We start from the raw sequence: 18,367 nt of genomic DNA on the forward strand, positions 1-18,367 counted from the left end.
TGATTAACACAATGATCCACTCCACTTCCAAAGAACTAATGATAACATTTCGTCTACCTCCAGATAGAGAACTAATAAACCCAGAGTGTAGCATATTGAATCATATTTTTAAAACTTTCTTTCTTTTTTTCAATTAATTTTTTTCAAGACATGACTAATGCAGAAATTTGTTTTCCATGAATTTCTATTTATATAGAATTTAATATTTTTTATTTTCTCAATAGGTGAGGAAGGTTTTGGGAAGGGGGATAGAAGAGACTCTGGAACTGAAAATTAAATAAAAATTGAATGAAAATAAACATAAAACCCTTTTGTATATGCTTACTTTGAAAACTCTTCTTAAAACCTCACTGAGAAAAATGATTATTAATAACCAATATTTTGGAGTGATTCAGAGACTTTTCCCTTCTCCTAAATTTCTCATTTTAAAAAGTTCAGAATCGTATAGGACATTACTGATAATTAGATTATTTTAATCCTCTCCATCTTGGTCAAATCCTACCCAACCTTACAAAGAATTTAATCCAAGGTAGGGAAACCTGTTGTTTTCTATTCAATTTTGGTGGGAGATATATCTTTGGTCTAAGTAGCCCAAGGTTGGGAGTGGCCTGGTTTAGAAATATTTTTTTCTCTCCAAGAGTGACATGATGATAAGAGACATCAGCCTCTCATTGGAAGGGTATATAAACTCTGAGTTGATTATGATTTTTACATTTGTAAATAGCTGAGAAGAATTGAAAAGAAGAGTATTCCATGATGTGAAAATTATATGAATTCCTTCAGTGTTCCTAAATTGAACAGCTAAACTTATTTGTTTATTTATTCTTAGTGACTGGTTTCCTGCTGCAATGTAGAAGTTAAGTAATTGAGACATACCAGATGGAGCCCACATATCTGCGCTAACAAATCACCAATCTTTTTGAGCTCAACATTTCATTTGTCCATGTATATCCTGTAGGGTAGCATTTCTCTTTATTACTAGTGCATACCCATCATGTCAAAACAAGAAAAGAAAAGTAAAAAGGGCTTCCAATGAGGCACTTTTGAGGCACAGTGAAGGATAGATTAATTTTTTATCTCATTAGATGGCAAAACATTGTGCTTATTATGCAATAATGCTAAAGCTGTGCAAAAAGAATATAGCATATATTGATATTACTGGACATCACAATATTCCCAACTCACAGGAAAGCAATAGTCAGAAAAACTGAAAGTTTTGATATGTAATATCTCATGGCTAGAGAATTGCTTGAAATAAAACATTTTTTAATTAAATTAAAAGTAAAAATAAAGTTACAATCAAAGTTTCCTGGCAGCTTTTGGATTCAAAATTAGTGTTCTTCTTCATCAAAATTGATTGGAAATATTGATTTATTAATGATGACCTGGAATGAAATTTTACGTATTTCATCTTGGAAAATGTCTTCATATAGATAGGACTGCCAAATGCTAATGTCAGTCCACAAGTGTATGATTTTAATTGAGCTGAAAAGCTAATAGTCTTGATCAAATCTACTTTCTCTGGACTCTAATCAGAAGCTATTTAATTAACTCTTCATCAGTAAATAGCTTTCCTTGCTTAGCTAAGAAATAACCCAAATCAAATGAAATGTTGTCCCATATACATACACAAAAAGAATCCTATTTCTCTCATTATTACCACTACCCCCTCCCAATAACTTTATTATTATTATATTTTGAATTTCATCAATGAAAATTTGTGGAAATTTGTTTCCTCTTCTGTTACATAAGCATTTACAATATATCTTCAATTTTGTCTCTTATCCCATAAATCCTAAATTGAGATCTAGTCCTTTACAAAAAGTTCACCAACCCTTGGTCTAATCATGTGATTAAAAAAAAAGGGGGGGTGAGGGGTAGGGGGAGAAAGGACCTACATGTGCAAAAATGTTTGTACCAAACCTTTTTATACTGTCAAGGAACTGGAAATTGAATGGATGCCCCTCAATTGAAGAATAGCTAAATAAGTTATGGTATATGAATGTAATGGACTATTACTGTCCTATAAGATATGATGAACAGGCTGAATTCAGAAAAGCCTAGAAAGACTAACATGAACTGATACTGAGTGAAGTGAGCAGGATTAAGAGAACATTATACAGTAACAAGATTATGTAATAATCAACTGTGATAGACTTGGCTCTTTTCAACAATGAGATGGTTCAAAGTAATTCCAAAAGACTTGTGAAGAAAAGTGCTATCCTTATCCAGAGAGAGAACTATCAAGAGTGAATGCTGAACAAAGCACATTTTTACCTTTTTGTTGTTGTTATTGTTTGCTAGATTTTTTCCCTCTTGTGTTTTTTCCTCTTTTGAAAATGTAATTTTTCTAGATCAGCATAATGAATATGGAAATATGTTTTGGAAGAATTGCACATATTTAACCTATATTTGATTGTTTGTTCTCTGGGGGAGGGATGGGGAAGAAGGGAGGAGAGAGGGAGAAAAATTTAGAACACAAGGTTTTGCAAGGGTGAAAGCTTAAATCTATCTTTGCATGTATTTGAAAAAATAAAATACTATTAAAATTATAGTAGTTATTAGAAAAAAGAAAGTAACAGAGAAAATGATAACTATTTGAATAATACAGATTAAATTTTTTAAAATGTTCTTCATAGTTTTTTTTCTGGAGAGTCAGTTGTCAGACATTTACCAGCATACCTCTATTTACAATATTGATTTGCTAGGCTGTGAGGTACAAAAATTGATCAAGACCTAGCACCAAAGGATTAAACCCTTGGAGCTTGGAACATAGTATTTTCCCCTCTATTGTTGTTGTCTCTTTATTTGCTTGTTTTTTTTCTTCTCATGTTTCCCCCTTTTTGATCTGATTTTTCTTGTGCAATACGATGAATATGGAAATATGTTTAGAAGAATTGCATATATTTAACCTATATTAGGTTGCTTCCTATCTTGGGGAGGAGGAAGGAAGAAAAATTTGGAACATAAAATTTTGCAAAGGTGAATGTTGAAAACTACTTTTGCATGTATTAAAAAAAACAAAATATTATTTTGAAAAAAGATTGTATTTCTTTGCCATTTCAAAAAGAACATTTCTTGAGTTTATGTGGAATCTTTATCCTAACTCAGCCCCTAAAGGACACATTAGGTCAAGATCAGTAACTGGTTAGACTTTGCAAAAAAAAAAAAAAAAAAAAAAAAAGTATGAGCTTTGCTTTCTTAAAAAAAATTATAAATAACTAATATTTACTTAAAGTTTGCAAAACACTTTCGAAGTATTGCCTCATTTGATCCTCAAAATAACTCTAGTTAGTAAGTGTTATATCCCATTTTATAGATGAAGAAATGGAGACAAAGATTAAATGATTTGCCCAAGGTCATATAATTAATAAGTGTCTAAGGCCAAATTTGAACTCATTTCTTTCTTCTTTGATCATACTCTTTCTCTAAATGTAATTAAAAATCTGTATTTGGTTGTTACTGCCCTTTGTTTTCCTGAGTATATTCAGATTATTCTGAGTGTTAGCCCTTCTTATAGGTTTGGTTTGGTTTTTGTTTTTGGAAAGTTGTATTAATAGAACCAGTAGCAATTAATTGTATAAAAGCAATTTGAGAGCAAATAGTCTATATATATGTGGCAAAAACAAAACAAAACATTGATGTTCACCTTTAAAAGTATCTTTAAAAAGACTAAGAACAAGTCATAAAATGGTCTAGAATTCATGGTTTTTTAGTCAGAGTTGTGAAAATTTGACCTCAAAGGTGGCAGTAAGAAAACCTACTGGCCCTTAGGCCAGGAATAAAACAGGGAACTAGCAGACCAGTTTTTTGAGTTGTAAATGTTATGCTCCATAAGATGCATAGTGAATTTAACTGAGTGTGTATAATTCTATACTGTTGTGAATGAGAAAATTGAGAAAAGTCCTTCTGGCATACTTCCTAACTTTTATAGCCTGAAAAAAAAAAAAAAATGAAACCACTTCCCTAAGACACCATTTAGGTTTTTTGCCAACATCTGCATTTTTAAGAGTCAACTAGTTATAAGTTGTACCACCTAGTGGTACAGTGGGTAGAGCACTAATCCTAGAGTCAAGAGGACTTGAGTTCAAATCCAGCTTTAAAAGCTGGGTGCTCCTAGGAAAGTCACTTCATCCTGTTTGCCTCAATTCCTTTATCTATAAAATGAGTTAAAGAAGGAAATGGCAAATCACTCTTGAGATCTTTGATGAAAAAAATCACAAAGAATCAAACATGACTGAAAAACAGAAGACCAAAAACAAAGCTGAAAAGGAAACAAGCAGAGATTGACTTTCAGCTATTAAACAAAAATGTCTGTACAGGAGCAGATGTGTATATAATGATATGTGGAATATATCATTGTGTATGTGTTCTCCATGTTCCCACAATGATTGGATCCAACAGAGAATCCCCTCATGGTGATCACAGGAATGTCCAAGCTCCCCTAACATAGCAGTGTCACCTAGTGCATTCTCTCTTGGTGTACGCACAATAGAAGCTTAAAAAGACATTAAGAAACTCACAATGCAGTGATCCAAGGCAATCCCAATAGACTTTGGACAGAAAATGTTATCTGCTTCCAGAAAAAGAACTATGGAGATTGAATGTAAATCAGCACATGCTATGTTCACTTCTTTTTTCTGGGATTTTTTTTCCCTTTTGTCCTGATTTTTCTCTCCCAATATGATTTATAAAGCAATATGTATTAAAAATAAAGAAAAAAGAAACTCACAATACATATAGAAACACAGGGTTATACTGCTCAGATGAGCACAGGGGAGAGATGTGAAAAAGAGAGGTGACAGTACTAGGGAGAAGCAGGAAAAAAAAAAAAAAGAGGATGACTTTGATGTTAAGAACCTAGAGGACTGAAGGGATGATGGAACCTTTGATAAAGATAGAGGAGTTCCAAAGTAGTTTGAGGAAAATATATTGAGTTATGTTTAAGACATACTGAGTTTGAGGTGCCTAAAAAATGTCGAGTAAGAAGCATCTAATAATCAGCTGGAAATGGAGGACTAGGATTTGGGGAAGAGGCAAGGGCTAGATACAGAAATGTGAAAATTTTTTACATAGAGGTGATGATCAAATACATGGGAGCTGACCAGAGTAACAAGAAAGGGAGTGTTGAGAGAGAAGAGTAGTAGGTCGAGGGGAGAGCCTTGGAAGATACTGTAGTTAGCAGTCACAATATAGTTGGTGGTTTAGGAAAAGACACTGAAAAGGAGAATCAAAAAAGAAGAGAATAACAAAAGAAGAGAAAAGCAAACACTTAGGAGGAGAAAGTGGTCAATAATGGTGAATACTTTGCAGGATTCAAAGTCAAGAAGCCAAGGTCAAGTGAAGGCCAAAAGTGGATCAAGAAGGATGAGTGCTGAGAAAAGGCCATCAAATTTGTCAAGGAAGAGATCATGGGCAAAATGACCAACAAGATGAGTCAACAGCATGATGCAGCAGATGGACTGAGGAGTGAGAGAAGTAAAGGGGGAAGGTATAGGTAGTTTTCTAGGAGTTTGGCTGTAAAAGGAAGAAAAGGGATAGGATTGCAGCTTAAGAAAATGGTTAAATGAAAGTTTGGTTGATCTTTTTTAAAATAGGAATGGGAGAAGCAGTCATGTTTGCAGGCAGCAGAGAAGGAAGGAATTAGCAAAAAGAAAAGAATAAAGATTAAAAAGAAGGAACTCCCAGGCAATCCCAATAAACTTTGAATAGAAAATTCCATCTGCATCCAGAAAAAGAACTATGGAGATTGAATCTAAATCAACATGCTGAAAGAGAGAAACAGAGAGAGAGAGAGAGAAAAGACAGAGACAGACAGAGACAAAGAACGATTGTGGGAGCAGTTCCCCCTGATAAAAATGGAAGAAAATGAGATTAAGTATGCATGTAAACTGATCTTGACAAGGAGGAAGGAAACTCTACAAAGCACAAAAAAAGACTTTTTAAAAAAAGAAAGAAAGAAATTTCAGAATTCTTGATCATAGAAGTCAAATCCTGGGGCAGCTAGGTAGCACAATAGATGAGTATAGTCCTGAAGTGAGGAGGACCTGAGTTCAAATCTGACCTCAGACACTTAACACTTCCTAGCTGTGTGACCCTGAGCAGGTCACTTAACCCCAATTGCCTCAGCAAGAAAAAAAAAAAGAAGAAGAAAAAGTTTAGTCCTTTGAATCTCAGTTTCCTTATCTACAAAATGGAGATAATGATACCTATAGTACCTACCTTATAAGATTATTGTGAAGCATTATGAAGCTTTGATGTGATATGGAAAGCAAATTTTAACATATCCATTCATTCAATCGATTCAATAAACATTTATTAAGCACCTACTATGTGCCACATATTGTGCTAAGCAACAGAGATACAAAAAGAGGCAAATGAATCTCTGCCCTTATGGAGTTTATAATCTGATCTATAAAGTAACCATTTAGCAATAATTTGTTACCACTACCAATCAATGCAGCCAGAAGAAAAGAAAGTTAAAAATAAGTGGAAGGAGGGCTCAATGGGTCTCCTTAGAGCAAATAAATGAGGAGCTGAAGTTAGTATATTATGTGCCCAAAGGCAACATTTCATGGAAACACTTGATCATCTTTATACTGAAATGCACATTGAACTTGCAAAAGGACCAGAAAGAATGTGATTAAAGCTGGCCTATTTAAATAAGCTGTTGACAGCAAAAAAAAAAAAAAAAAAAAAAAGGGAAAGGATTAAAAAGGAGATATGACACAGACCATTTCCCAAAGAATTTTAACTGATATAAATCAATTGCCACAAAGAAAAGATCAAGCAGTATAGAAAGAACATTATTCCACAAACACTTGATCTCTTTGCCAAGTGGAAAGATTACGGTGATGAAGAGCAGCACTGATAAGAGATATAAACTCATTTGTAAAATCTTATAGAAGATGATAGTGGAAGATTAGGAGCATTACTGCCTCATAAAATAGCAAGAAGCAGTGAAGGGAGAAATAAGTTTACAGAAGGCTTATTGAGAAGCCCAGCTTAAACCAGAGCATCCTGAAAGCATTAAAGGATAAAATGGAAGGGGGGAACATCTTAAAAATAGAAAAGATTTGTAAAGATTTTTGTAACATTTTTCTCCATCATATATGGCATCATATTCAGACTAATATCATAGTCATGAATGAAGAAGTAGAAATGGAAATAAAGAAAATAGATGAGAACCGTAGATATAGCTCAATTATGTCTATTAGACATAGAGGACGTGCTAGAGGTGACACAATTTAAAAGGCATTAAAGGATCAATTCTCAAAATATCTGACAGGAGAAGATACCAAAGACTTAGAAATAATCTCAGACCTTGTTGTTACAAAAGAAAAAAGTGACCAAAAGTGTTAGTTGTTCACAGGGGGATTTGGTCATAGTAACAGGGCCTAGAGGAGTACTAGCACAACAATTGCAGGAGAGGCTCCCGTCCTGAGTAAAGATCAGGGTGTAGAGCAGGAGAGCAGTGACCACACTTCTCCTAACATCACTGTACCTGTTCCTCTGTTTCTGTCTCTGTCTCTGTTTCTATCGCTCTCTGTCTTTCTGTCTCTTTCTCTCTGTGTCTCTATCTCTGTCTGTCTCTTTGTCTCTCTGTCTCTATCTCCGTTTCTGTCTCTCTTTCTGTCTATCTCTGTCTCTCTATCTCTGTGTCTCTCTGTCTCTGTCTCTCTTTAGCTTGGTGAGGATGGAAGCAGAGGAATCACATATTCACTTCTGGGGAGAAGTGATGTGCCCCTTCAGAGTTGCCAGTGATTTTGAAGTAACAGAGAAAATTATAAACCATACAAAGAGATTGTTTCAGTCAATTTAATTAGTATTAAGAGAAGAAAGAACAAAAAAAAATGCTGTAACAGAGAAGAAAGGAGCAAAAAAGCAAAGGATCTTACTATTTTATACAGCTCAAGTAAATAAGAAGAGAATACAAAACCTCAGTGGGCATCTCATCATCCTCCCTATTATCTGAATCACATCAAAGAGTTACACACATATTCATAAATATAAGATTTTGAATAGAAATACATTGAATTCAACAAGGAAATAAGCAGGATAGGGAAAGCAAAGAAGGGTATTTAAGAAAGAAGACAAATCTTGAGAGGGAATAGTCAAAAATAAAGCAACTACTTTACTCTTTCACATTACTCAATAAAACTCCAATGGCTCTCTCTCACCTCTAGGATCAAATTCAAATTCTGTTTATCATTCAATGCCCTTCATAACCTAGTCTTCTCCTACCTTTCCAGTCCTCTTCTTGGGTCTTCAGTCATCACTCTTTAATATGTAGATCTTAGATCCAAAGACACACTAGTATCATTGCCATCTTGCTAATAAGACATTCTCCCTCTGGGCTCTGAACATTTTATTTTCTCTGACTGTCCTCCATGTGTGGAATGCTGTCCTTCCTCAACTCTGCTCTACTGACTTCTTTTGTCCCATTTTCTACAGAAAGTCTTTCCAATTCCTCTTAATTCTAGTAACTTCCCTCTGTTAATTATTTCCAATTTTTCTTAGCATTTGGGTGAATAGGTATTGATCCCAAGATGTACATGTCCAGGCTTAGGACACCCACCTCGTGAATTGAGAGTTTCTGGGGCCCTGGTCCTTTGGCTGACATTGACTGCCAACAAGAGAAGTCCCCAGAAACTACTCTAATGTTCAAAAATGACTATCAGCAGCTTGATGAACCCAATGCCAACCCAGTTTGTCATAGTGATGGGTCCCTAGTCCTTGTGCCCAGAATTTCCTTTCCCCAAAAGACAGAAAGTGGGGAGATGCTGAGTCAGAGCCGAGGGTCTACTCAGAACTGCATATCTAGCTAAGGAATTTGTAGCAATAAAACTTATCTACTGCTCCTTATTTGTTCTCTGCCAAAAAAAAAAAAAAAAAAAAAAAACCATCTTGTCTGATTGACCTTGCTAAAAGACATTTGTCTCCTTACCTGGAATAAAAAACATCCTGGCTCTTTTCTTATCTTTCTTTTACACTTTCCAATCTTGTAAGTTGTTAGCCTACTAAGCCCCAAATTTTCAGTCTCTTTCAAACTCTTTCTAATGGCTTGACTCCCTTTAGAGACTAGTCTGTCAACTATGACATAAATAAATTCTTTTGTGACTTTAAGAGAATCTCTTTGAATTCTTTCAAACTGTGAACCATGACTCTCACACACTTCAATAGGACCTCTTTTATGAAGGAGATATTGCAGAGCTGAAGTGAAATGTGGAATGCTTATGTAGTAAATCCATAATTTGCTTCTGCTTCTTCTTTTTTTTTTTTTTTTTTTTGATGAGCTGTCAATGTCAACCTTCTGGGAGAGTATAACAGAAGTTGTTATTACAACTTACTAAAATTTTCTGTCAGCACAAGCTATGAGGATTTTTATATTTTGATTTTGATTTCTTTTGTAACTAAAAAATAAATTATCTACCAGTTTCATGTTGTTCATGGAGTACTTTTCTATTGCTACATCCCTTTGGGGAGACACTAGATAGCAACCAATCCAATCTTTAGGCAATTTTCCCCTGGGGCATCAGAATTGGAGGAAGGGTTATGAACCAAAAGAATATGAGAAAAGAGAAACTAACCCCTCTCATTAGAGGCCAGACTTCCCCAGGACTGATCCTGGTCTGAAACATATGCTTACATTTGGAGATGGAGCCCCCAATGCATAGGGAATGAAAATATGCCCCTAACTCACTGCATGTAGTGGGTCCATCCATGATTATTACTGTCCCATGTGTATTTTACTGCTTCTTTATCCTTGCTACCTGATATTTGTCCATTTCTCTACTTGGAAGATAAAGGGGGAAAAAGAAAGTGAAATTCCAATTTCTTGAGGATTTCTAGATGCCGTGAAATTTGTACATTGTTATTGAGTTTGAGTTTCTCATCCTATTTAACTCACAGGCAGCTGAGAATTGATTGTATTTCTACAGTTGTGATTTCCATTTTTATTAGTACATTTGGACAAGTATATAATGTGAATCAAGCATGGAAAAGTTAAAAGTCGGGCCAGCTAAATGGTGCTAAATAGAGCTAAATAGAGCACTGGCCCTAGAGTCAAGAGGACCTGAGTTCAAATCCAGCCTTAAACACTTAACACTTTTTAGCTGTATGACCCTTGGACTTAAACCCAATTGCCTCTCAAAAGGAAAAAAAAAAAGACTAAATATCAAAAGTCATGAAAAGACCATACTTTCTGTCAGTATAGCCACCAAAGGTGCAATATAAGGTTTGCAAAGTCTTACCTTATCCATCATTTCATTTGATCCTCATCCAATAGCCCTAAAAGGTAAATACTATTACCATTTCACAGATGAAAAAATTGAGACTTGCTCTAGGCCCCAACTAGCAATGTCAAAGATGACATTCAAATTCATGTTTTTCTTTAGAAAGGCCCTTTCCATTGAACATTCTGTCACCCTCCTCTGCTGCAACTTATAGAATAATAGTTTAAGCGGATCCTAGGAGGAATGTCTGAGATATTGTTTACTTTGTTTGATCTCTACCCAAACAAGAAATGAGAAAATTTTTGTCTCTAAGAAAATATTAGATCTCTTTTTAAAGGATTCTGAGCTTCTCAATAGCTGTACAAATATAAGATGTCATTAATGTCAACATATATTCTGTCAACAGCATTTCCTACTGACATCCAGAAAGAAGTAAGCTCAGAAGATGGGTTGGAATGAAATGTCAAAGGAGGAGTTAAAATGTGAGGAAGAGATGGCATAATAAGGAGGCAACAGCTATAAGAAATAATCAGCAGGTTGATTTCAGAAAGGCTTGGAGAAACTTACATGAACTGATGCTAAATGAAGTGAGTAGGACCAAGAGAACATTGTACATAGCAACAAGATTATATGATGATCAATTCTGATGTAGGGGCTCTTTTCAACAATGAGGTGATTCAAACCAATTCCAAGAGAGTTGTGATGGAGAGAGAAATCTGCATCCAGAAAGAGAATTATAGGGACTGAATGTGGAGCACTTCATAGCATTTTCACCGTTTGTTGTTTGCTTGCTTGTTCTTTTTTCCTCTCTTTCCTTTTTGATCTGATTTTTTTATGCAGCATGATAAATGTAGAAATGTTTAGAATTATATATGTTTAACCCACATTGGATTATTTGCTGTCTAGGGGCAACTTGCCATTGACTGGCTTGTCCTGGTAACACTTAAAACACTGTTGGGGAAAGGGAGGAAGAAAAATTTGGAACACAGGGTTTTGCAATGATCAATGTTGAAAATTATCTTTGTGAAAAATAAAAAGCTATTATAAATTTTTTAATTAAGGAAGAGCAAGAGTGAAATGGCATAAGGACTAGGCTTGGAGTCAGGGAGACTTGGGTGTTGCTTCTCATACTCCTTAGCCATATGATCCTGAATAGATCACTTTACCACTCTATATCTTATCCTCCTAATCTGAAAATTGAGGATTGTAGCAGTCATTGCATCAGGATTATTGTGAGTATTTAATGAAATAATTTAAGTGTCATGGAGAGAATTAATACTCTCTCCAATTTGTTGATGTAATCCCAGAGGCTAAAAAAGAAATAAAATAATTGTGTATTAAAGGATGTGCAAAGATAAAACTAAGTGATTCTACAAAATGTGAGTGTGTTTTCCCCAGTGAAATTAGAAGGGCAACTTGCTATTGGCTGGCATGTCCTGGTAACCCTTAAAAGTAAAACTTGACAGCTCTGAGACACTCAAGACAAATGCTTAGAAATAAGTCTATTGAGTGCAAGGTCTTGTGCACTTTACAAATATTATCTCATTTCATTCTCTTAAAAACCTTGGGAGGTAGGTGTTGTTATTATTCATTTTACAGTTGGGGAAACTGAGGTAGATAGCAGGAAAATGACTTGCACATGGTCACACAATTAATATATTCCTGGAACTAAATTTGAACTCAGACCTTCCTGACTCAAGGTCAAATGTCTTCTATCTACTGCATCACCTGGCAGACTCTCAGGAAGCACCTTTGTAGAATGTACCTACCAGAGGGTACTATTGGAGGAATAGCTGTTTTTCGCCTATCTTACCACATCAGCCATAGGATTGAGTATCGATGCTACCCTCCCAGCAATAGACCCCAAATCAAGCCATTAGAGAGAAAAAGACAGGCAACTTCAAGAAGTGAAACCTCTGGCAGCAGAGAAAAGATGTGTCTGAACTAAACCAGTTACACCTAGCGAAAGAACTCTGGGAGATGACTAAGAACCATTACATAGAATTCCCAATCCCTATATTTTTGCCTGCCTGCATTTTTGAGTTCCTTCACAGGCTAATAGTACACTATTTAAGAGATCGATTCTTTTTGTACAGCAAAATAACGGTTTAGACGTGTATACTTATTTTGTATTTAATTTACACTTTAACATATTTAACATGTATTGGTCATCCTGCCATCTGGGGGAAAGGGTGGGGAGGAGGGGAAAAATTGGAACAAGAGGTTTGGCCATTGTCAATGCTGTAAAATTATCCATGTATATACCTGGTAAATAAAAAGCTATTAAAAATTAAAAAAAAAAAAGAATTATCTCCAACAGCTGGGACTTCAGCTACTGAGAGTAGCAAGCCCAAAAGAATTACCTGTCCAACAGAAGAGCTGTGCCCAAGGACTAAGCAGTGGGAGGACAGAATAGAAAAATAAAAAAATTATCGGGACCTGAAGTACCAGAGACATGAGCTGCCCTGGCCACATGTGTTCTTACTCATAGTATTTCATTCCTAAGAAAAATGAGTGAACATCTCTTAGCCATTCTTTTATGAATATCAGGGGTAGTGAGTGTTTTTGCCTGTATGGAAAAGTACTTTTTTTTTCATACTTCCCATTTCATTTTTTCCCTCCAATAAGCTTTTGTGATTATGTATTATATGTCAAGATCTATGACTTCTGGGGATGAGATACCCCAAGGTGTGTGTGGAAGGGGGAAAGGCAGAATAGAGACAAAAAAGGTAAGTGTAAATTCCACATTATAAAATTGTATTAATATCTCATTTCTAATGAAGGCAGTACAGCAAGTGGTTAAAAACAGCTGTTGAACCAATAACTAAAGGGGATGCCGGAACTGCTAAGGTGTTTTCAGAATTGAGTGCCTTCTAGTGGCCAGTATTGGCATTGCCCTCAATAACCATAGAGGGATTATCCCCCTTTGTTGGCTCAGATATTGCACTGAGTTCATCCAAATACTAAGGTAGTATATACTACCTTAATATATTTTTAGTTTATGATACTAAATATTATAATATATAATTATAATACATAAAATATGTAATTATATAATTATAATATATAACATAATAAATAATGATTTATAATATATTGCATAAATATGTAATATAAATACATAATAATATCAAATATAGTAATTATATAATATAGCACATAATACTAAGCTAGATTTTTTAAGTAAATTTTTAAAAGTAAATAGTATTTTATTTTTTCCAATTACACATTAAGATCATTATCAACACTCATTTTTAATAATATTTTGAGTTCCACACTTCTCCCTGCCTTGCTCTCCCTGTCCCTTTTCTCAAGAAATTAGATATGTTATATGTGTCTGTAATTAGATTTTAACTTTTGTGTTAGCACCTAGGAGCCAAGATTCCAAACAAGCATCCCATAGATATTTCCTACCCCAGGTGTTATTGCTGTGGAGTATTGACACATGTAATTTTCAGAGTCTGTACTCTGTCTAGATCAGGCTAGTATTTTGGTATAATCTTCAGTCCACTTGGGGGCCATTTCATCACCATGTTTCTCTCTTACCTGAGTGGCCATTGTTGGTCAGCAGGAAATTTCCATATTGAGCTTGGTAGCCTGTCAGTTCTAGGGGCTCCAGTAAGTTGTTCTCCAATAATTTGTTTGTCTGGATGTCAATGGGGGACTGTTTCTCTCCTGCACAATTTGGAAAGTTATTGGACCATGCCCCATTTCCTGTGCCATCTGTTAAGTGGGGAAAAAAGAGAAAAAAATGAAACCGAAGGTATGATGGAGGGAGTTTCCCAATTCCAGGTTGGAAGAGTACTAAGAGAATGCTTTATGTTGCTCCTTTTATTATTGCTGTTTTTTCAATCATGTCAAACTCTTTCTGACCCCATCTGAACTTTTCTTTGCAATGATACTAGAGTCATTTGCCATTTCCTTCTCCAGCTCATTTTACAGATGAGGAAACTGAGGCGAACAGGGTTAAGTGACTTGTCCAGAGTCACCTACTACTAAATGTCTGAATTCAGATTTGAACTCAGGAAGATGAATCTTCCTTATTCTAAGCCCAGCACTGTATATGCACTATGGCACTCCCTATCTGCCCCTACCCTATCAAACTAATGGCATCTGTCTATACACCATCTAGGAAGCTCAGTGATTAGAGTGCTAGCAGGTCCTAGAGTTAGGAAGATATGAATTCAGATTAAGATGCAGGAACTTTCTACATATGTGACCCTGGGCAAGTCCACCCCATTTGCTTCAGCTTCCACATTTGGAAAATGATCTGGAAAAGGAAATGGCAAGCCACTCCAGTGTCTTTGCCAAGAAAATCCCAAATGAGGTCATGAAGAGTTGGATATGGCCAAAAAAAAAAAAAAATTCAATGGCAACAATAAAAGGGGCAACATAAAAGAAGGGAGCAGACACCCTCTCCTGCTGACCATTCCCCCCTGTGTAATCTCTCTCTATTAGAATAAAAGCTTTTTGAAGACAACTGGCTTTCTATAACACTATCACTTCATACATAATAAACTACTAATAAATGCTTGTTGTTCATTTATTAAGCACCTACTATATGCCAAGCACTGTACTAGCCACTAGATATGAGGCACAGAAACAAAAACCAAAGTATGGACCCTTGAGAAACCTACATTCAATTATATACTGAAGAACAGTCTTTTGTCAGACCTGAAAATAACCAAGATCTGAATAAATAATTGCCTGAACTAATGAACCATTTATGGAGGGGACATATCACCCCCCAATCCACCCCAAACCAGTGAGAACTAAAAGCTTTCGATATTACCTGTAACATAAATGCTATAAAAATGTATGTATGTTCTGCATAATTTAGCTCCTTCCTGTCTCTATCTCTCTGTCTCTCTCTCTATTTGTCTCTGTCTCTGCCTGTCTGTCTCTGTCTCTGTCTGTGTGTGTGTGTGTGTGTGTGTCTTTCTCTCTTTCTCTATCTCTCTGTCTCTCTCTCTATTTGTCTCTGTCTCTGCCTGTCTGTCTCTGTCTCTGTCTGTGTGTGTGTGTGTGTGTGTGTGTGTGTGTGTCTTTCTCTCTTTCTCTGTCTCTCTGTCTCTCACTCTTTGCCTGTCTCTCTGTCTCTCTCTCACTCTTTCTGTCTCTGTCTGTCCCTATCTATCTCTCTCTCTTACACACACACACACACACACACAGCTGGAAACTGTCTGAGGCTGAATTTGAACTCAGGAAGATGAGTCTTCTTGACTACAGACTTGGCATTTTGTGCACTATGGCACTACCTACCATTTAATTTTCCAGCTTACTTTAAGACTCAGTTCAAATCCTACACCCTACCGGGCCTTTTCCGGTCCTGAACAGCTTCCCCTTTCGTATTGCCTGCATCTGTTCTGTGTGTATCTTGTCTGATCCTAGTTAGTTACCAACTGTCTCCCTCTTTAAAAAGTAAGCTCCTTGAGGGCAGGAAATGTTTTTGCCTTTCTTGGTATCCCCAGTGCTTGGCCAGTAGTAAGTACTTAATAAAATACTGGTTGATTAACTGACTGGTGCTAAACCCAAGAATCAAAGCTAACCCATGGGCTTTCAAGCCTGAAACCATTTCAGTTTCTCTGACCCTCCTGGAGACAGAGAGAAACCAGTTCAGTTGGGGAAGTCCCCAACCATTTGGCCCCCATTAGGAGGAGACAAAAGTTTGGACTGGTTATTACCTGGGTATTTCCAGCTGTGTCCACTTGAATTTCCCTCAGTGTGGACTGTGAGAAGCAGAGAAAGCAGAGCAACTAATGTCCTCATGGTGCAGCCGAGTCTGAAATCAGAAGCAGAACCAGTGGCAGCTATTTTCAGGACCTGGTTGAAGGACAGTTTCTGAAGACCCCATTTGTCAGATGCAAGGATGCAGAAAATGCCATTGTTTTGGAAGGTCTCCACATCCTGGTTCTCTTTGCCTCAGGTGCTTTCCTTGTCCTAAGGATGCCCCAATTACAAAGCCTTCACTGTGTGGCATTTCAAAGGAGTTCTGATAATATTAGGATAATCGGCAACCACCCTGATGACTAATCAAAATGAAGATGGCTCCAGAGCAGACACCCATCTCAGCCTCCCCAAAACAGAGCAGATGAGAAGGGTCCATTGTGGTGATGGTGTTATTGTTTGAAGTGAAACATTAAGAGTAAAACAGGATGGTCTGGGTAAATGGTTATTTATACTTTGTGGCCTTTTAAAATAAAAACTTTTGCTGTTTAAGAGATTACTAATTGGTGCAGTGGATAGAGAACCAACCCTGAAGTCAAGAGGACCTGAGTTCAAATCTGGTCTCAGGACACTTAACACTTCCTAGCTATGTGATACTGGGCAAGTCACTTAACTCCATTTGCCTGAGGGGGGAAAAAAAAGATTACTAGTTTATTATTTCACTCCCTTTTTTTTTAACAATTATTTTTATTTATTCCATTAATTTTTTCCCAATTACATTTTAAAATTTTAACATTCATTTTTTTAAACTTCTGAGTTCCTCATCCCCTCTGAAAAGGTAATTTGATACAGATCATACATGCACAAGGATGCAAAACACATTTCCATATTAACCATGTCGCAAAATTAAACACATACACACACACATGCTAAAGTAAACATAGCAAAAAAATTAAAAATGGAAAAAATGATGTTTGACCATCATTTGCATTCAGGCTTGATCAATTTTCTCTCTGGAAAGGGACAGCATTTTTCCTCATAGGTCCTTCAGAATTATCGGATCATTGTCTTGATCAGAGTGACTAAGTCTTCCACTGTTGAGTAGCATTACAATATTCCTGTTATGACGTCCTACTGATTCTGCTCACTTCACTCTGCATCAGTTCATAGAAGTCCAGGTTTTTTATGAAACCATCCTGCCCTTCATTTCTTATAGCGCAATAATATTCCATTACATTCATATACCACAATATGTCCAGTCACTCCCCAATTGAAAGGCATCCCCTCAATGTCCAATTCTTGGCTACCACAAAAAGAGGTACTATGACTATTTTTGCACAAATCAGTCCTTTTCCCTTTTCTTCCATCTCTTTGGGAGATAGACCTATTGGTGCTATTGCTGGGTCAAAAGCTTACACAGTTTTATAGTCCTTTAGGCATAATTCCAAATTGTCCTCTAGGACAGCTCTATCAAGAATTCATTCATATTCCAATTTTTCTATATACCCTCCAGTATTTGTCATTTTTCTTTTCTGTCATGTTATTTGTCTTATAATGTCAAATTCAGCCTCAGACACTTTCCTCTCTCTCTCTCTCTCTCTCTCTCTCTCTCTCTCTCTCTCTCTCTCTCTCTCTGTATGTGTCTATGTGTGTGTGTAAGAGAGAGAGAGACAGGGACAGACAGAGACAGAGAGTGAGAGACACAGAGAGACAGAGAAAGAGCGAGAGAGAGAGACAAAGAAAGAGAGAGAGAAAGACACACACACACACACACACACACACACAGAGACAGAGACAGACAGACAGACAGAGACAAATAGAGACAAATTCTGTCTATTCTGTCATGTATCTATTACAATGTAATAGATATAAGATGGTATATCAGGGCTATTTTAATTTGCATTTCTCTAACAAAAGCCTTTTTTTTAAGTCCAAAAAGTATAAACAACCATTTACCCAGACTGTCTTGTTCTACTGTTTACATCATCTCACTTAAAGCAATAGCACCATCACCATGAGCCCTTCTCATCTGTTCCAGAGAGGCTGAAATAGGAGGTTGACTTGTCTGTTTAGGAGGCATCTTCATTTTAATTCACCATCAAGGTGGTTGCTGAACATCCTAACATTATCAAAACTCCCTTGAAAAGCCACACAGTGAAGGCTTTGTAATTGGGGCATCCACAAGACCAAGAAAAGCACCTAAGGCAAAGAGAGCCAGGATGTGGAGACCGTCCAAAACAATGGCATTTTCTGCATCCTCGCAGCTGGCAAATGGGGTTTTCAGAAACTGAGAGAGCCCTTCAGCGATGTCCCAAAAACAACTGCCATGCTCACATCTGACTGCATCTGTTTTGGCCATAGAGAATATGACTCAAAATACAGTTTCCTTCTTTGTGAAATGAAAGTTTTGGACTAAGTGATCCTGATCTGCTCAACTGCCACAGGAAGAACACTGGCCAAATGGG

At 36.4% G+C, this 18,367-nt stretch overlaps 1 protein-coding gene across 1 annotated transcript in view; it reads right to left on the reverse strand.

Annotated features, from left to right (window-relative positions):
• CA6 (carbonic anhydrase 6) overlaps positions 1-16,004 on the reverse strand; it is a 36,294-nt gene extending 20,290 nt beyond the window's left edge. Inside the window, exons 1-2 of the mRNA XM_051991404.1 lie at positions 15,920-16,004; positions 13,782-13,958 (exon numbers count right to left, since the gene is read on the reverse strand). Of these exons, the coding sequence (XP_051847364.1) occupies positions 13,782-13,958; positions 15,920-16,004 (262 nt within the window). The remainder of the gene's footprint in view (positions 1-13,781; positions 13,959-15,919) is intronic.
• Positions 16,005-18,367: the final 2,363 nt, after the last annotated feature.

Source organism: Antechinus flavipes, chromosome 3 (genome assembly GCF_016432865.1).
Source record: "Antechinus flavipes isolate AdamAnt ecotype Samford, QLD, Australia chromosome 3, AdamAnt_v2, whole genome shotgun sequence".
NCBI lineage: Eukaryota > Metazoa > Chordata > Mammalia > Dasyuromorphia > Dasyuridae > Antechinus > Antechinus flavipes.